The following is a 20,963-nucleotide window of genomic DNA, read 5'->3' as shown; positions in this document are numbered from 1 at the left end:
TCCCTTGTATCTGCTATTACTTTGCTCTGCTTAATACCAAGGCAGCCTTCTCCGCTGTCCCTTGTGGGTGGTAATGGCAGCATGGGCACATGTTGACTTGGTTTAATTTTCTCCTTTGCAGGTATTATCTTTTTTGGGTTGGGGTAGTATTCTACATTAATGTCAAGAGGGTCTCTGATGTTCTTCCTTGACAGGACTCTGTCCTTTTTCCATAAGATCACCAAAACTGAACTCTAGATTTGTCAGGGTTGGCAGATGCCTTCAGGGTGTAAGTGGATATAAAGTTCCATTTAGTTCTCTGGGTTCCTGAATTCTCTTAGATTTTGGCCCAAGTAATTTGTGGTGCTATTAAAAAAAATGCTGAGTGTATTTTATATATATGTAAATAAGTAAATAAATAAATAAAATCACTTACAGTTTTTTTGTTGGAGGGTCAGTGCAAATAACCTGGCTTGCCACTAATGGAAATGAACGTAAAAATAAAATTTAAAAAATTGGGGAAATATTCAGTAAAATGATTTTCATTAATTAGATAAGTGAATTACTATAAATTAGGAAGTAGTTATAATTTTTTGTAGGGAGAGACTCCTTTCCATGTTTATTATGAATGTTGTTAATACTTATTTTTTGGTTTGCATCTAATAGTTTTCTCGTTTTAGGGGTAAAAATATTTCCATCATGGCTCATTCAAAGACAAGGACCAATGATGGAAAAATTACCTATCCTCCTGGTGTCAAGGAAATCTCAGATAAAATATCTAAAGAGGAAATGGTGAGACGGTTAAAGGTGAGTAAAATTGGGTTATGTCCTTTGGACATCCGTTTAGGATAAGTAGAGTTGTGGGAGGACACCTGTGGAAATCACATAGCGCTGTATCTTGTTAGGGCAACTTCAAGCAAATCAAAGCAGAAAATGTCTCATGGCCAAACTAATTAGCTGTAATTAGGAGCTAAGAGAGTGGAGTAGATAAAGAACTGTAGGGTTTCCTTAGCTATTGTTAATGGGAGCGCAATTAGAAAGGTGAAGCTTAGATTTTCTAGGACTGCCTCTACTTGGGTATAAAGAACAAATCCACAATACGCTTATACTCATTATTATCTGTAGAAAGTTGTCTTCTTCTCCTATATCTCCTTTATTTTATAAAAGCAACCATTTTAATTTGAGACAAGAAATTTTAATTCTTCTGAATACTAAGGCTGTATTTTACTTTCCTGTATTTTGAAAGTAGGTTAAAGAGCTTTACTTTTAGCTCTCTGCTTCTGATGTGCAGCAGTGAGTCAAGATTGATGGTGAACTTCCATTTGTGAGGCAGTCACTGTATGGTTAGACTCTCTTCATATTTGTTTGAATAATGTTTCATCTTTGTCTTCGAGGCAGTGATAGTCTGCGTAATTATAATGGTTAAAAGAGCAGAGTGGCCAAGAAGATTGTTAAGCTGATTAGTTCAGATGGTCTTTATTTTTGAGCGTTTTTTTCAGTTCAATGTTGTATCTACCTAGACATGTTGTTGCTTGTTATATTAGTATCAATATTTACCTGTATTTCAAGTGTAAAAGACTTGCCTTAATTAATCATTGAAGGCCCAGGAGCCTTAAAGTACTACTTTATTGCTGCATGGTTTATTTATTAGAGGAAAAAGACCCTAATACTATTATAAGTTTCACATAAAGTCTTAGTATTATATCCTGTGCATAAAGTATTAGAATGTCAGATATAAGGTGTTTATTGTTCAAAGCAAAAGACATCTTTGAGCAGATTAAATTTACCAGTATGTGGATATTTTATCTAGTTGGGAATTGTGTATAGTTTATTAAAAATGGTTAAGCTACAAACTCTAGATATGACATTTTTCATTTCTATGTATTTAGAGTTTCTTGACCTATTAAGTTTTTAGAGAAAGAATACATTTATTTCCTCAGATTTTTTATATTTCAGCAATGATATCATCCTTATTGTTTGCTAAGAAATGAACATTAAACACAGACAGAGACTATATTTACAAGCTTTTAGCATTTAGTGTCTTTTATGGATGTTATTTTCTCAGACATCTTTTTTAATTTAGAGGACTCATATATGAGTTATTTGTGAGTTTTATAACACCATTTGAGTTGGTCACAGTATTGAGGAATTCCCATTATCTAGCCCTTGAATAAACTTTATTGATAGTTTTGGTGGAATGATTTCCACAGTGCTCACGTTTAGTGCTTGTAGTAAGCTTTCATTATTTTGTAGACATTTCTGCTAAGCAATAATCTGGTTACTTTTCTTCTTTTTTTTTTTCTTGATTTACACTTCCCACTGTTTTTAGCAACCGTCTTGGAGAAATATAGGAAGGATTTAATGTGGGATGATGGTAATTTTTGATATGTACAAGTACAGGTATAAGTTTTATAAGTTATAAAAACTTGTTAATATGTAAAGTGTCATTGTTTATATAATTTATAGAATTTCTTATAACATTTTATTCAAAATATACTTAATCTCTCACTCTTGTGAAGCGATTCCAGGGAAAGAAAGAGTTCCTTGCATATAGCTCTTTTTTTTTTGTCTTTTTTTGTAATCCATCAAAGCCATCAAAGCATATATCTTAAAAGTAATAAAATTAAAAAGTTAGGAGAGTAGCCCTGGACATAGTACCCTTAAACTAATTGTAGTGTCAGACTGGAAAGATAAGTCTACTGATGGTTCTGGCCTCTGGTGTAGTAGAACTGAGGGTCTGCTCTGTGAGGAACACTGTTACCCACAGCTGCTCTGAGAATTCAGTAATACATTGGGCAATTCATTACTCAGAAGTCTAACTCTACAGCAGAGTGGAAATCCATGCAGTATGTCTCAAAGACCAAGTCCAGCCCTACTTGTTGATTAGTATTTGTAGCGCCACCTAGTGGATGCCAGATGGTCACCTTTGCATTAGAGTTGTGTTTAAATGTCCCTGACGAGTTCAGCAATTTTGTCAAGTCTTATGTGAAGTAGGAATAGTACAGACTGAGGCTTCCTTGTGACTGCTGATGCTAAAATTAGAGAAAGCTCTTCACAGAATTCAAACTACATGATTTTTCACCATTGTTGTTTCCATCCCACTTCTTTTATGTAAATGTTTGCTTTCTTCTGCTCACTCCATACATGCCATTGAGTCCTACTAATGAAATGACCATATCATATTCTCTTTAACTGTGGTACAAGAAATATTTAATTGGATGCTACAGTAGTTACTTCATGGTAGCTTTTTAATGTTTAGGGATGCATCTTTGTCATCCTTTCTTGAATCTGTTTATATATTCTTTTTTAGCTCAGTGTTGTAAAAGTGAGACTGGAAGTACTATGTTAAGCTACTTCTAAACTTTTAAAATCTGGTTAGCAGGTGTGATGGGTAAATGAAAAGTATTTTATTTAGTCTTTTAAAGAAAAGTTGTACTTACCCTATAGTTCAGAAAGGTCTTGTTCTCTCAGATAGATACTTTTAGGGGAAACATGAAAGTGTATTTATTGGAAGTTAACCTTTGTAATTAATATGGCTTTTATTTCAAATGAATGTATTTTTACATGGAGGATTTCATTATTTGATTATTTTGTTTTTATATAGATGGTTGTGAAAACTTTCATGGATATGGACCAGGACTCTGAAGAAGAAAAGGAGCTCTATTTAAACCTAGCTTTACATCTTGCTTCAGATTTTTTCCTCAAGCATCCTGATAAAGATGTTCGATTACTGGTAGCCTGCTGCCTTGCTGATATTTTTAGGATTTATGCTCCTGAAGCTCCTTACACATCCCCTGATAAATTAAAGGCAAGTACCGATTAAAAGAAGTGCCAAGATTGACTGATACTTTATCTTTCTGACTAAAATGGGAATTGAAGTATTTAGATTATTTCTTTGGATTCTTTGACATTAGCTGCAGCAGTCTTTTGTTAAACTGTTGTACTTCCGTTTTCTGTAGAATTTCCTCCCCCCTCCCATTAGTATTTAATTTTTTAATTTTTTTTTTTTTTTTTTTTTTTTTTTTTTAGTTTATTTATTTATGGCTGTGTTGGGTCTTCGTTTCTGTGTGAGGGCTTTCTCTAGTTGTGGCAAGTGGGGACCACTCTTCATCATGGTGCGCGGGCCTCTCACTATCGCGGCCTCTCTTGTTGCGGAGCACAGGCTCCAGACGCACAAGCTCAGTAGTATTTAATTTTGTAAAACAATATCTGATCTTCAGAATAAGAAGTTGATTAGTAAAGTGTTTTCTATACTTTTTTTTTTTTTTTTTGGCCACGCCACACAGCTTATGGGATCTTAGTTCCCTGACCAGGGACTGAACCTAGGCCACAGTAGTGAAAGCGCCGAGTCTTAACCACTGGCCCGCTAGGGAATTCCCTATACTTTTTATATTATGTCATCATTAGTGGTATTTCACTATCAGTTGGGGACACTCCTTTTCCTTTTTAAAAATTCATATTGAAGACCATGTTCATTATTTAAAACACAGTATTTAGTGTAAATCTGAATTTATAATATATGAATCCTAATTCACTTAATGTAAGGTGTGATGTGAATTGTTTTGAAGAAAATACAATGAACAAAATTTTAATGAAAGGTAGAAAGCACACTTAGTACTTGGTTATGGTATTTGTAAGTAAAGGCATGTGAATGAAATAATTTTTAAAAGATGAGAAAAGAAGGGGAATAGCATGATTAATCCAGTGGGTAGAAAGCATGAAAATAAGTAGAGCTGTGCAAAAATTTATTGAATAAGGCAAGTTAGAAGAAAATTAGAAAAGCCAACAATAATAAAAGATAATTGTGGAAACTATTGGTTAGGAAATGAGTCCCTAGGAAGATTACCCAGTATGGAACAAAAAGACAATTTAGGTTTATTTTATTTAACAAATATTGATGTTAGTTATATGTCAGGAACTGGGTTTACCTTGGTGAAAAACAACGCAAACTCGGTTCTTGAACTCAGGGAGTTGCTTCTTAAAAACTGGAGTGATTGTTATTGTCATCAGAAAACCCTTTTTATATACCCAGCTTCATGTTTAGGTCAGTGCTTGTTAGAGAGATGATCAATGAATATTGTCTTTCCACCTCCAGGTAGAGTCAGTACAGCAGTTGTTCTCTCTTAGTCAAACCAGAAAGGGTTCGTTCATGGAGAACATATTTTATACAGTACTACTAACAAAGTAACTTTCTTTTTTTAAAGTAACCATTTTTGAAGGATGTACTTGTGATAGTATTTTTCTTGAAAAGCTACTCAGTAATCTGCATTTTCTATTTCTTCCCTTTTTAAGAAATGCTTGTTTATCGTTTTACTTACAAGGGAAACATTTTTTTCTTTTTTCTTTTTGATTGATTAGCATGCTTCCTTTGTAGAATTAACTTTAATAATTTTAACCTTTTCCAAATTTTTCAAAACTATCTTCATAAAAATTTGACTCAAAGTGATATTGAACTTATCTTTACCCAGGTATAAAGGGGTGTGCAGTAAAAAACCAAAAGCAAGAGATGGGGATAGATTGATAAATGGTAGGGAAAAACAAGTAGTTATGATGACAAGGTAGGAAGCTTGACGAATTAACTTCTGTGGGTCTTTTTAAAATTTTTAAGCTTCTGCAATCTATTGTCTTCTCACTTGGTGATTTTATTTTGGAATTTCAAGTTTCCTAAACCATGTGCTTGCTATATAATTACCATATATAGTGGTATTCCAGCAAACCTGATCAGTTCAGCTCTCAGTCATTGCAACCTGTTTGTTCTAATGACAGCATAAATTTTAGTTTACTCCATTTTCAGGTCTGTTTTTTTTAACCTACAGTAAGGTGTTTTTCTTTCTCTACTTTAAGACCATAGTAAATGATTTACCGGTTTCCTTTAAAGGGCAGTAAGATATTTGGTGTTTTCATGATGATGCACATTTAAAAAATTCCAGTCAAGTAGAATTTTTTTAAACTGGTTCTTTATAATTTATCATGATAGATACACATGAGTGCTGAATTATCTTTAGGAATTTAGTGGATATTTTCATAATCTAAACAAAACTTTGTCTTTTTTTTTTTTTAAGGATATATTTATGTTTATAACAAGGCAGTTAAAGGGGCTAGAGGATACAAAGAGCCCACAATTCAATAGGTATTTTTATTTGCTTGAGGTAAGCAATATATTCTATCTTGAGATGACATTTTAAACTGGGTTTTGTGCTTGTATATTTTTACTAATTAAAATCTTACCCTTTTCCTTTTTTATGTCTTATTTTTAGAACATTGCTTGGGTCAAGTCATATAACATATGCTTTGAGTTGGAAGACAGCAATGAAATTTTTACCCAATTATACAGAACATTATTTTCAGTTATAAAGTAAGTTTACTTTACGAAGAGTATAATCTTCTTTTTAAATGTAAAGAATTTTTAACTTACAGGTGAATCTGCATAAACTGTGTTTACTATGATGAATATTGGAAGGCTAAGAGTTATAACTTAAGAACTCATTAACATGATTTTTATAGATGTTTTGACAATGAATACAACTTAATTCTGTACTGTAGAGAATAATATAAGAGTGGCATAAGGTAATCTATAGCCAATATAAAAATATTTTTTGGATTATATTATTTTCTTTTATTTAAATCACATATTACTGACTCCTTAATTCATGGGAATAGTTGAGTTCTTTGTGTATTCCTTAAATTTATCTACTAGAATTAACTTCCGCAAAGTAGTTTGATTTTCTGAATTTACGGCAAAACTAAAGTTGCATTTGATTTAATTACTTTTGATTGTGAGACTGGTAAAAATTAGGAAAAAGTAGCCCTGGAAATGTAATTTAAAAAATATTTTGGATGCTATTGTAAGATTTGGAAGAGAGGGAAGCTTTAAATGAATATGTAGAATTTGATTTAATTAATACCTGAGTATCATTTTAAAATAAAGTGTAATGTTCTATGTTATGATTAAATCTTATAAATTTCAGATATACTTTAAATGAAATATCAATTTTGAATTTCAGCAACGGCCACAATCAGAAAGTTCATATGCATATGGTGGATCTCATGAGTTCTATTATTTGTGAAGGTGATACAGTATCTCAGGAGCTTTTGGATACAGTTTTGGTAAATCTGGTACCTGCCCATAAGGTAAGTAGCAATATATATTGAAATATATCAAAAGCCTGTTAATATTAGGGTCCAGAATTTGCTTACGTTTAAAATGCAATTTATCCTGCTTTATAGTTTTGGAGGCTTTTATTGATTAATATTAATGAACATCACTTGTGTTTAATAAAACATGATACACTTATTAATCACTAATTAAATGAAGAGATAACAGATTTATTTAATACATGTGATAAAGTATCTGTAATAACTCAATTTTGTATAGGATTATGTTTCAAGGAACACATTAATAGCTACTTTGATGCTATTATGTAACTTTATATGTTGGGAGTTACACAACCAAATAAGGCCTTAGGTAAAAGACAGTGATAGTGTAGATGGCGGGGAGGGGTGAAATTAAAAGGGAAGTCTTTACTAACTTGGAGAAAAAGATATGTTGATGACACAAGTATTTCTTGCCTGGGTGATATTAATCAAGTTGTGTGTGTGTTGTGTGTGTTTTTGTGTGTTTCGTTCTTTGAAAATGACTAACACTCTAGTAAGCAGTTGGAAATATGGTTCTGTGATTCACCAGTATAAAGGTCTCTGTAAAATTAAGACCTTTTTGGAAAGATATAACTTAAATTTATAGCTACACAGCCTTCACAGAAATAATGCTTCATTAAAAATGACCTCATAATCCAAAATTTCCAAGCTTTTAAGAAGTCCATCAATACTGAAAATCAGATACTAAGTAAAAATTCAGATAATATATTTATTAGATAAAAATACTAAATACCTTTAAAAGGATTAAAGATAACAATTTTATGTTTTAATATCTAGAAGCATAAGAGTTAAAAAGTATGATAGCTAGATATATGAAAGGAGAAGAAGGTACGGTTAGAAAAAAAAGTAGAAATGAAAAATGTTCATAGAAATCAAAATATTTTTTGGATTATAAAAGATATTTAGAGAACTAGGAGATAGATCTGAGGAAATTGTACAGATGCAGTGAGATAAAGTTAAGGAAAACATAACAATAGAATGAAAAGGTCCAATATATTTAAAAGTGATGCAGAACACCGAGTAAGAATGGAGAAGAGATGATATTCAAGTAGATATTTGCTTAAAATTTTCTAGAACTGATGAAAAGCGTAAATTTATGAGTTAGGTAACAAAAGTGTCATGAATAAATAAAAATAAATCCCAGTGTAGGCATATCCTGGAGAATTTGTAGAATGACAAAATAGAAATAATCTATAAAGCATCCAGAGGGAAAAGACATATCCCTTACCAAGGAATAAACATTAAACTGATTGCTGACTTCTCAGTAGCAAGGATAGATGCCAGAACATAATGGACCTATATTTCCAAAGTACTGAGATAAAATAACTGTATATGCATGCACCCAGTTGCTATCCAATTTGAGTGAAATTAAGACATTAAATATACAACTTGTCAATAGATCCTTCCTGAAAGAACTACTATTTGAGTACTTTAGAATAATGGAAATTGAACTTGAAAGAAGTGAAGTGTAAGAAGTATTGGTGAACAATGAAATGCTCTAAATAAGAACTGATATATAAAACAAAAACAGTAGCAATAATAATTATAATGATTAATTAAAAGGATTTTAACAAAATGGTCCTAAACCACTGGATAAAAATAACATGTAAGATTGAATGGCTTGGGCTTCCCTGGTGGCACAGTGGTTGAGAGTCTGCCTGCCAATGCAGGGGACACGGGTTCGAGCCCTGGTCTGGGAAGATCCCACATGCCGCAGAGCAACTAGGCCCGTGAGCCACAATTACTGAGCCTGCGCGTCTGGAGCCTGTGCTCCGCAGCAAGAGAGGCCGCGATGGTGAGAGGCCCGTGCACTGCGATGAGGAGTGGCCCCCGCTTGCCACAACTGGAGAAAGCCCTCGCACAGAAACGAAGACCCAATGCAGCCATAAATAAATAAATAAATAAATAAATTAATTAAAAAAAAAAAGATCGAATGGCTTAATAGAGTCAAGGAGTGATATGATCTTGCTGATGATCAGGAGTATAGAGCTATTGATTTACTTTGAAATTTATTATTTTTTAAAAATTAATTTATTTTTGGCTGTGTTGGGTCTTTGTTGCTGTGTGCGGCCTTTCTCTAGTTGTGGTGAGCGGGGGCTTCTCTTCATTGCAGTGCGTGGACTTCTCATTGTGGTGGCTCCTCTTGTTGCAGAGCACGGGGTCTAGGTGCGTGGTCTACAGTAGTTGTGGCACACGGGCTCAGTAGTTGTGGCTCGTGGGCTCTAGAGTGCAGGCTCAGTAGTTGTGGTGCATGGGCTTAGTTGCTCTGCGACATGTGGGAGCTTCCCAGACCAGGGCTCGAACCCATGTCCCCTGCATTGGCAGGTGGATTCTTAACCACTGCACCACCAGGCAAGTCCCCGACAGGTGGGTTCTTAACCGCTATGCCACCAGGGAAACCCTACTTTGAACTTTAAATGAAGTATTCATGTTAAAATTTTAAGGATTACAATTCAAGGAAGAATTACAATAAATGTAAATGGCCCAAATTTACTACTTCAGATTGTCAGATTAGATTAAAAATAATCCAACTGGTCATTGTTAATAAGAGATACAAAAATACTGTCACAAAAAGGTTGTCACTAAAAGGATGGAAAAAAGATTTGCTGTGCCAGGCACATACTAACTGAAGGAAAGCTGAAGTAACTTGTATTGATTTTAGATGTTACAGTCTTTACCAAGTAAAGAAGGGTGTTATACAACGATAAGTTTTAGTTCTCAGGAAGATGCCTAAACTTGTATTCACATAGGCTGAAAATATATAAAGCATACATTGAAAGAATTATAGGGAGAAACAAACTCACAATTTGGTGGGCCATTTTAATACATTTCCAATTGATTATAAATCAAATAGACCAACAATTCTTGAGGATTTTAAAACACAAAACTAACAAGCCTGTAGCACTCATAATTAATCTGTCAAAAGAGTAAATCATGATGGCAGTTATAAGAAATTTAGAAATGATAATTAAAATGATACATATTAAAACCTGTGGGATTCACAGTGACATTTCAGAAAAACCTAAAGTTGGTACTTCGAAAAGTATATTAAATAGGCATACCCTTGGCAGTTTGAATCAGAAAAAGGGAGATGGTATTAATATACAGTTTTAGAATGAAATGAGGAACAGCAGGCATTAAAAAGATCAAAAATTCCATGAACAGTATTTTATGCTAACATATTTGGAGTTGGACAAAACAAATTTCTAGAAATTAAAACTTGCCAATTTTTCTCAAGAGAGAAAATCTTGAATATCCTTTAACCAATAAAAGAAATTTAACTGGTTTTAAAAACTATATCCATAAAACAAACAAAAATCTTTCCTCCCAAACAACAATGCCAGTAATAATAGCAACAGTAGCAGAACTCAAACCAAGCATGAAGGAACTTAAACTCATCGCCAGGAGATTTCTATTAATCATTTAAGTGCCATATAATCCTGATATTCAGCAAACCTTTTCAGATTATAGAAGAGGAAGGCATGCTCCACAATTCACATTATGAGCAGAATATAGTCTTAATAGGGAAAACGAGAGAAAACCAAGTTCAAGAAAGGAAGGTAATAGGCTAATTTAATTTATAATACATTCATGTAAATCCAATATAAAATAATAGTGGACACTATCCAGAATGATATAAAGTAATATTGGTAATGAGCAAACTGGCTAAATTTTAGGAATTCAAAGATGGATTAACATTAAAAAATATTTGTGGAAATTAACAGAACAAAGAGAAAAAATATCAATAGATGTATAAGAAAACCATTTGATAAAATTCAGTATAACTTATGATAAAAAATATTAACATATTTGAAATAGAAAGGAACTTGCTTAAATTGATAAGGTTATGTATGATACTGCACTTAATGGTGAAATGCTGAAATACTTTCTTTGAAGTTAGGAACATTGTCAAGATGTCACTTCTACTCAGGAAAAAGTCAAGTATGCTATTTCGAATCGGCATTAACTAGAATCCTTAAGTTAGTGGAGTAAAAGAAGACAAAAGATAAAAGGATTAGAAAGAAGAAACAAAACTGAAATTATTTGCAGATGTTATGACTGCCTGTGCAGAAAACACAAAACAGTGTACAGATTAGTTTCTAGAACAAATAAGAAAATTCTGCAAAGTCGCTAGATATAAGATCAATATATAAAAATCTGTTAGTATAATTTCAAAAAATTTTTATTTGTAGCTTTAACAAAGACTTGAGCTACTTAGAAATTTATTAACAATGTGCATGACCTTAATGTTCAAAATTATTACAGTTGTTGGAGAAGTGTAAGAGACGACTTAAACATGTTGCATGATTTGTTATGTTTATGTGATGGGAAACTCAGTATCACAGTAATTTCATTCCTCTGCATACTAATAGATAACCTAATCAAAATAGAAATTGTGAATGTGTATTGGGTGTGTATATGTACATGTGTGTGTAGTTTGACAAATTGGTTTTTGAATACGAATAAGAAAGCGGGGACTTACTTACCTGGTGTTAAGACATTATTTCCATATGCCCCTTTGACTGTAATCAGGCAGTAATAGACAAAGGGACATATGGAAGTAATGGAAAATTTACAAATGGGTACATGGTTGTATAGAAACTTGAGAGTGTGAGTATTACAGGGAAGTCATTGGAGGGAATAATGGACTTGAATATCCGTATGGAAAATAATATAAGATTCTTATTTCACACCATGCATAAAAATAAATTATGGGCAGAATAAAGATCTAAATCTGAAAAGCAAATCTTTGAAATTTTATTTGAAAATATAAAACAACAAATTAACCTCAATATAGAAAAGAATTTTAAAAATATAGAGAGAGCACAAGCCAAATAGGAAAAGATTGATATATTTGGTTATATTAAAATGAAAACTTTTGTATGTCCTAAGATACCATAAGCATTGTAAAAACATAGATATAGGCTCTAAGATATGTTGTGCATGTAATTGGCAAATGTTTAGTGTATAGAGAAACTGTACAAATAAGAACAAGACAAAACAGCTCATTTGAAAAATACAAAGGTAGTATTTATAGAAAATTATTTCTTATATGCACAAGGAGGCATGTATCAATACAAGACAGTTTATTGTATATGAATAGGAGAATGAGTAAATAAGCTGTAGCATATTATATATGAAAATACTAAGCAGGAGTTACATATTAATGAAATGATACAATACAAAGCATCAATGCAGATAAATCTAAAAATACGCTGAATGTGAGTTTCAGGATATATACTCTTTTCCTGCTCTCTGTAATATGTTAAAACTGGAATAGTGATTCCATTTTAGATCTTTGGTCATGATTCTTTCCATCATCAAAATCTCTTAGAAACATATTTTCTTAAGGTATTTTTTCTTGTACTTTTTTTCTTTTCATACTTGACTATTTATGTTTCTTTTTTTTTTTTCTTTTTTGGCAGTGCTGCATGGCTTGTGGTTTCTTAGTTCCTTGACCAGGGCTCAAACCCGGGGCCCTGGCAGTGAGAGCGCTGAGTTCTAACCACTGGATGGCCAGGGGATTCCCTTGTTATGTTTCTTATATCCTTGGACTTCCCTATGCTCTGAGATGTGCTTCAGGAAAATCTGCTTTCTCATAGCTGCCCCAAACTCTTTTGTCTTTCGCCACCTGTGGATTCCCCATTTCTGCCCACACTAGGACCCAGTTCATTCTCTTATGATGTTTTGGTTCTTTTGGTCTTGGAGTGAAATAGCCTGTATTTGTACTCAGCTGAACTGATTTGACTTTGCAACTAGCTTTACAGTGACTCAGTATCTCCTTTTCTAATAAACATTTATTGACCTTTTCTATGTGGTTTACCTTATGCTATGAATAAGATATGAAGAGAATATAATTATCCTTGCTTGGAAGGGATCTTAAGATCTACTAGACCAGTTAGTCTTAGGAGAAAAGTGGCTTTGCCGTCGCCCTTTTATTCGAATTGAGTCTTAAACAGTTTTCTCATTTATTGACTCAACAGTAGCTTTTTGAATACAGGTAATATTTCCTTTTTCATAGTTAGTGGTGTATAATATAGATACTGTTTTGTTTTTTTTTCTTCAGAATTTAAACAAGCAAGCATATGATTTGGCAAAGGCTTTACTGAAGAGGACAGCTCAAGCTATTGAACCATATATTACCAATGTAAGTTTTACTTGTCCAACTGGTTGTCAGAAAGATTAGCCAAAATTTTAAAGACTGCTAGAAGCAGAATTTCGGCAAGTGATACATACTTTAACATTTTGTATTGTTTTAATAATTAAGTGTATTTTCTTTCTCCTTATTTAAAATTATTATTGGTTAATATTTTCTAGAAGATTAGCTCTCATATTCTTTGTTCATTCATTTCTCTCTTTCAAATTGCCTGGGAACTAAAACAGTTTTTATTTTGGTTAGCAAGATACACTGTTTCTATTGTTGGAAATCTAGTTAAATGTAATTAGATAAATCATATGGAACTTATAATTATTCAGAGAAGTTGCTTACAGCTTTTTGGAAATTAGATTGATTTGTACAAGAAGAACATATGAACTAATATCAAGACATAAAAATTGAAGGCAAGTGTGAATGACAGCGGTGTGGTGAAAGTTACCTATCTTGCTCTCCCTGGGGTAGATTCCATATAAATCTACCTTTTCTGAGAAGGGGGAAGAATTGCAATGAAACGAGCCTTTTCATTATCATCTCAAATCTACTTATTTATGGTTAACGATCTTCTGTTTATTTTCAGAAGAAATGTATTTTATCTGATAAGTTCACTGATAGAAGCTTATTATAGTTTTAATTTTTCCCCCATAGTTCTGTTGAGTTGCACAACTCTAGGTGGCACCATTCACATTGTTTTCCATGTGAATGGTACCTACTGGAACAAATCTAGAATGCAGTCTTGATGTTGGCCTCTGGAATTGTGTAGCAGGTCTGTCTCTCCACCTGCTTTCCACTTTTACCCACATCTAAACATGTAAATCTGTCTTCTTGAAAAAAGTGAGAAAGAAATCCTTTTATAATTACTCATGTACTTAATTTTCCTGAAGTTTATTGAAGGAGAATTTTTCTTGAAGTAATACAAAATTTAATTTAGTATATAAAAATACATCATGAAAAGATGTACTTTGAAAATTAACATACTTTATGGAACAGTACTATGGTAAATTCCAGTTTTTGTTACTGGCTTATGACCTTAAATAGTTGTGAGCACATGATGATTTGGAAAAATGTATTTAATTTGTAAAGAAATTGTTTTGGAGGGTGGACTTTCAGAATCTGGAGAATTAAATTGTGTAACCTATCTTAATAGCTCCAGTCAGATTGCCAGGTAATTCTAAATATTGATTTCTGCAAGTTTTGTGAGTCTTGGGTATTGGCTGCAGTAAATTGGTTAGATTGAGTGGATTGAGTTCTTTCTGTTATGACATAATGGCACTTGAAATCTGTAGAACCAGATTTAAGCATTCTGTTATTAAGTGCCCCTTCCCTTTTCCTTTGCTTCAAGTGCCTGTGAATGACTGTTTCCATGGCCATTAGATATACTTAGGTGAGCTCCTCCTGGTGGTCATTTATTTAAGTTGATATTGCTGAGCCAGATGTTTTTTAGGGGAACACTTACCTTTTTCTGATGCCTTTTTCTGGCATAAAAATAAGAAATTAACACTATACTACGCTGATATATTTTCTAGGATTGGGAAAATATTTGGGTAATAAAAGAAAAAAAATTCAAGATAGAATGAGGTGATTAGGTTCATTATACTATTCTCTCAACATCTGTGTATGTCTGAAAATATTTATAATAAAAGTTAAAAGAAAGATAGAAGGACCAAGGAAATACTTTTAGCAATCCCAGGTAAATCAAGGTAAAAACATTTCCCTGTCACTTACACCTCATGTTAATTTCCTGCTCTTAGTTCTTACCTACAGAAATAGAAAGCCCCGTCCATACTTGGTTATGTTTTTATCAGAAGCTGAGGCTGGGGGCAAGAGGCACAGGATTAGTAGAATAGTCTGAGCACACTTTCAGTTATATATTTATTTATTCCCAGTACTTTGTCATTATTTTCTTATCTCTCTCTGTTTTCCCTATTTTCTTGTCCCTTGACTTATTTGAGAGTTAGCTAAGAAGTCATTAAGAATTGCTTTTTTTTTCCTCCTCTTCTCCCTTATAAATCTACAATTACATGTAAAATACTTTCTGGTGAGCTTAATTGTCTTGTGGGATTTTAGTACAGTGTAAAAATCATTCTCAGCCTTTTTGGATTTGTACATGTGATAGCCATTATTCATATATCTTCCTAGTAGAGAATTAGCAAGCAAAAATAGAGGTAGGATGTCAAGGTAATAATAACCCCACTTCTGTCTCTTTTTTACTTGTGTCTTTTTTCACTCTCATGCATATAGACACATTCAAGTTTCCTCTTTATATACAGTGTTGTTTACATATATAGAACTTAAGAAGTCACTGTGGCATTATAGATTACTTTTTAAAATAAAATTTTTTGTAACTTGACAACTCATGAAACTAAAAAGTGTGAGTGTGTGTGTGTATGTATATATATATATATATACACACATATATATATACATAAAAGGTACAACAGTATCAAAAACAAAAAGTACGTAGTGACAATTCAAAAAATTTCCTACACGGATCACTTCTTGGTAATGTTGTTATTTTTTACCAGATCTTTTTAATCACAAGTTTTAGGGGATAGCACGGAAGTATTTAGTTGGATTGAAAAAATGTATCAAGCTTGTCTTGATGTAGGTAAAATTTGGTTAATTTGCTTAATCTCACTTAGCCTTAGTTATTGGAGTTAATAATGCTTGGGGTGATGGTAGAGAATGTGTTAACTGATGTGAAAGCACTTTTGTAATTAAAATTGATCATTTAAATCTAAGGTAGAATTTCTTATCGACCTTTAACTTACTCCTCTTACTCCTTTCATTAGGAGGCAGTTGTTACAATTTAATTTGTTATGTGAAAATTAGTTACCATTTGTAAGTAAAAGACTGATGTTTTTTGGTAGCAAATACTTTATTCAAATCTATATCTGCTTCTTCCACTGAATTGTATACCCTCAGGAAGGTTGTTTCACCTATAGTTGTATTATAGTACCTGTTACGTATCATTCATTCATTTACTGAATCTATTTTGGATACCTCTCTGTCCGGCAGTGTACTAGGCTCTTGTTATACAGTGAAGACTGACTTGGAGATAGATGGAGATTATAAGTGTCAAATAAATGTTTTTGATGGACTTTGTAGGAAGTTAACACTGGGTTTTTGTTGTTGTTGTTGTTTTGTTTTTTTCCCATTTTCAAATGAGTTTTCCCCAGACTGATAGAAGAAGAGGATGGTTTGATCACCAAGATGGCCAGATTGGAAAGAATTATTTTCTGTTAAGAAAGGTAGATTTATCATTTTTAAACAGGAGAAAATTTTCGAATGGAAACAACGAAGCCACTTTATCTTCAACTTGAATGAGAATTTAACCTTTGATGTCATGAAATTCTTTTCCCACAAAATTGATGAACATGGAGGACAGACGAGTTATTTTTAAAACCAATAAAGAAAGAATAGTAGAATAGAATTTTTTCTTTTTTTCCCTTCATGGCTAGGTGGTTGGTACAGGTTCGTAGATCTAAAAAACTTAAGAACAACACAGGAACTAAAAGTAAGCAGAGGAGACATTGAAATGTAAAGTCCTGACTGTACTTTGCAGATAGAAAACCTGATTAAGCCAAGTTGTTTGTGAACTGTCACAGAAAGAAGAGATCAGGGCAGCTTGTGTGGTGTAAAGAATCCTTAATTCCTTCTTCAAGGAGATAAAAGATGCTGTGGAGAATATGTGGGATATGCTCTGGGTTAATTTTTTACATATTTGGAAGACTTTAAGTAGAAAGGAACTTGATCATTATGCCATGTATTTTTACGATTTTCAGTAGTAACATGATGAATGATTTGAGTGTGGAAACTAGTTAGTGCCGGCTGCTTATAGAAAAAAATTGTTCACATTTGGATTTTCCTTGTGTTTGTATGTGCTTTTAATTGCACTTTAATTAGTGCTATAAACTTTGTATGTGTGTATACATTGTTGATCAGACTATAAAAGAAGACAAAAAGTATTAGAAAGATATTGTTTTGCCTTGTAAATATAAAATTACGTATTTTAAAAATGGAATTGGTTTCTACTATGAAGGTGTAAGGCTTTGTCTTCCATACTGTTGTCTCCCATACTGCTATGGTGAACAAAATGTGATCCCTTGCGCTTAAGAAATTTATCTAGTAGAGAAACTAAGACATGTGTACAAATAACTGTAATATAGGATAAAATATGGTAAGTACCATAATGTGGAATAAAGTATATTTGGTAGGTAGGGTATTTATTGATATGCTAATTGATGAGTCAGTACAAATTACTTGTCTTTTATTATGTACGAGGTGAATTCCATGTTTTATGTTTTTATGTAGCCAGTAGTGATTTCCCACCTTCTTAGAAAATGTTTTGGTATGCCTGTTTTGACTCTGTATAGAATGATAATGAACTTAATTGAATAATAAAATTTTTAAAAATTCACTTTATCTATGGTGTTTCTATTAATGATAAATTTTCTTTCTCAAAAGTTTTTTAATCAGGTTCTGATGCTTGGGAAAACATCTATCAGCGATTTGTCAGAGCATGTCTTTGACTTAATTTTGGAGCTCTATAATATTGATAGTCATTTGCTGCTCTCAGTTTTACCCCAGCTTGAATTTAAATTGAAGGTAACTATTCTAAAAATAATATGGTTTTATCAACCAGATTAACAAAGCGCATTATTTGTGGCTTTTTAATCCTTATAGTGGTTTTAACTGAATGTTACAAATGTGGTGGTATATTACTGTTATTTATTTACATGTTTGTGCCTTGCATATTTGTGTATCTCCAGTGCCTGGCATGGTGCCTAGCAGATAAAATCTGATGAATTAATGATTAGCAGGATGATATTTTCCTTCAGATGTTTTCCAGATAAATTCTGGGTTGTGACTAACTTTTGAGGTCATAGCTATACATCAAACTTTTACGTTTTAAAGGCATAGTTTATAGTGGTTCCCAAGACCCCTTGTTGTGCCATAGAAACAGTTTAGGGTCTGTTGTCGACATAGGGTGAAATAGTTTCCCTTTATGACTATTATCTTGTACTTGCCCAGCCTATCTTGAAAGCTCCTTTGCTTTTCACATGGCTTTCTGGAATCTTTCGGTAACGTCTTTATTGCCTTGGCATTAAATTATGCCATAAAATTGAGTTTCATTTGCAGATTTGGGGCATATTTTCTCTTTCAAATTATTACATAAAGATTAAATAAATCTGGTTATAATTAATACTGTTTGATGAACCCCACTGTACCACCCAGAAAAGTTTTTAAATGATTTCTGTGTTGTATTTCTTGTTTCTAAAAATTTGAATTTGTCTCTTTGAAAACTACAAAATAAATAGTTTATGTTGGTAGTGTAAATACCCCCCAAATGCAGCAAATAATTATTCTCATTTTATTCTGGGGCATATTTTTCAAGTGAGACATTTGATTCACTGGCCTTCCTCTACCCCCTTTTTTCATGTAGTTAGCAATTTTGATGAGGCAAAAGGCAGTCATACCTTTAATTATTTGTTGCTTTGATTTTCTCTAATAAAAATATTGAATACTGTAAGAAATAAAAAAATAAGAATTATCATCCCTGCTTTCAGCAAATTTAACATCTATTATGGGAGGAAGAGGAAAAAATCCGTATCTAATAAGAGGCCAAATATTATAAGTATCATAAAAGATACAGACAGCATACAATTGAAGCAAAGGAAACAGCATGCAGAATGATATAGAGGTAGGAAGGTGCTGGGTGAATTTGCAGAACGCAAAGAATTACAGTTGCATGGTAGCATAAAGTAAGTTTAAATCATTCCTGGCTGCCCATTAGAATCTTCACCTGTGGAGCCTTAATAAACAAGCAGATGTCCAGGCATTAACCGAGATCAGAATTTCTGGCAGTGGAGTCCAGACATGAGTTTTTCTTTGTTTGTTTGTTGTTTTTTAAAAGCCTTACAGGTCATTCTAATGTGCAGCCAGGGTGAAAACGTACTTTTTTAGAGGAATAATCAAATAATAGAGATGAGTCAGGTCATATCACAGGGGCTTTAAATGATGGGCTTTGGCATTGGTTTAAAATTTAAAAGAAAATCTGTACAGTGCCATCCAATACCTTGAATATTAGTGATTTTAACAATCTCTAATTGTCACATTTTGTGTTCAAGTCTAGTATTGTGGCTGGCTCATTCATTTAAATATTGTCATTTGTTGGAGGTACCAAAAGCAGTAATAAAATTTGAGTTCTCATCCCCAGAGTACCCATTTTCTATATAAAGTGGAAACTTTAGTTTTTGCATGTGTAAGGGTTCATCACGTCGTTGAACTCCATTATGAATCTGATGTACGTAGATGAACTGACTCTCGTGTTGGGAGATTTAGTGCATATTTATTTCTACAAAGGGCTTAACAAGTACCTTCATACATAAGTCTCTGTTTACTGTAGGATTGGCCTCTATCAGTGTCTATTCTTAAAGACCACAAATAGTTTTTCAAGGGTCCCAAGTAGGTTTGATGCAAGTTAGTTTTTGATTTTGATTTTGAATGGAAACAAGCCTCAGTTGTAGGAGGGGCCACTAAATCTTAATCAGACTTTGGGATGAATTTTCATGTAGGAGAGTACTCCTTTAATGTAATTTGAGATGATTAGAATATTTAAGGTAACATTTAATTTTATGAAAAACATATTAAACATTTTTATGTATAATTTTTCAGCTGAAGTTCATAAAAGGTTTTCTGTGGAATTGGAGATTAAGGGAAATCATGGGAAAAATTATTCTCAGTATATCTACCTCATGGTTTTAAAGCTGTGGTTGTGTTTTGTTTTAGAGCAATGATAATGAGGAACGCCTTCAAGTTGTTAAACTACTGGCAAAAATGTTTGGGGCAAAGGATTCAGAATTGGCTTCTCAAAACAAACCACTTTGGCAGTGTTACTTGGGCAGGTATATGATTTTGGTGTCCTGTTTAAAAGTAATATGTATTTATATCTACTTACTATTTTAAAACAGCACCCACATTTAAGATTGTTTCCTGAAATCATAAAAATGAGGGGTTTTAAAAAATTTTGAAATTCTTGAATGCTGATGGCGATTGGCCATATTTACAGTTTCCCCTTCTTATTTTGTCTTCAGTAATTTTTAAAAGATACATTTAAAAAGCTATCTCACAAAGTATTATAATCATGAAATTGAAGTATATTATTACATAGTGATTAATTCCAACCAAAAATACATCATGGTGAGATATAGCCTCTCCACAAAAAAATTATATTTAATTAGATTATTTGGAGACATTGTAAAGATAAAAGGGTGTCCATAGAATGAATAAATAAATGATTATGTATATACCTCCTACTAACCTCCTTTCTACATGTCTTATGATAATGAGGAAATGATAACCTGGGCTTCTTGTATGCTTTTAATGATCCACAAACCTCCTGAAATCGGTTAAAAAATTCTGAATGTGTTTCTATATTTTTTCTGTGAGAGGGGTTTATTTTATTACTTTTCTAAAGATACCCCGACCTTGAATATGTTAAAACCACTTCCAAGTGCCCTGGCTGAAACCTACTTTGACCCTGAGGATAGAGGAGGATTTTTTTCCCCCTTTTATTATTATGCTTATAACAAATAATGCAATTAAGTCATAAATAAACAAGTAAATAGGATTGAGATTCTTACTCTATTTTCTTTGTATTGAAATATTTGCA

The 20,963-nt window shown here is 32.7% G+C and overlaps 1 protein-coding gene across 6 annotated transcripts in view; it reads left to right on the top strand.

The window, feature by feature from the left end:
- The window catches only part of PDS5B (PDS5 cohesin associated factor B), a 201,005-nt gene that overhangs the window by 76,709 nt on the left and 103,333 nt on the right, over positions 1-20,963 (top strand). For all 6 annotated transcript variants that reach the window (XM_057532904.1, XM_057532903.1, XM_057532905.1 and 3 more), the window contains exons 2-9: positions 660-786; positions 3,584-3,787; positions 6,042-6,128; positions 6,237-6,334; positions 6,984-7,110; positions 13,202-13,282; positions 17,756-17,896; positions 20,081-20,196. In XM_057532904.1, coding sequence (XP_057388887.1) covers positions 679-786; positions 3,584-3,787; positions 6,042-6,128; positions 6,237-6,334; positions 6,984-7,110; positions 13,202-13,282; positions 17,756-17,896; positions 20,081-20,196 — 962 coding nt within the window. In that variant the 5' untranslated portion in view covers positions 660-678. The remainder of the gene's footprint in view (positions 1-659; positions 787-3,583; positions 3,788-6,041; positions 6,129-6,236; positions 6,335-6,983; positions 7,111-13,201; positions 13,283-17,755; positions 17,897-20,080; positions 20,197-20,963) is intronic.

The sequence above is a fragment of the Balaenoptera acutorostrata genome, chromosome 18 (genome assembly GCF_949987535.1).
Source record: "Balaenoptera acutorostrata chromosome 18, mBalAcu1.1, whole genome shotgun sequence".
Lineage (NCBI taxonomy): Eukaryota > Metazoa > Chordata > Mammalia > Artiodactyla > Balaenopteridae > Balaenoptera > Balaenoptera acutorostrata.
The sequence above is the reverse complement of the archived record's forward strand: the minus strand, read 5'-3'. Positions and strand labels throughout refer to the sequence as shown.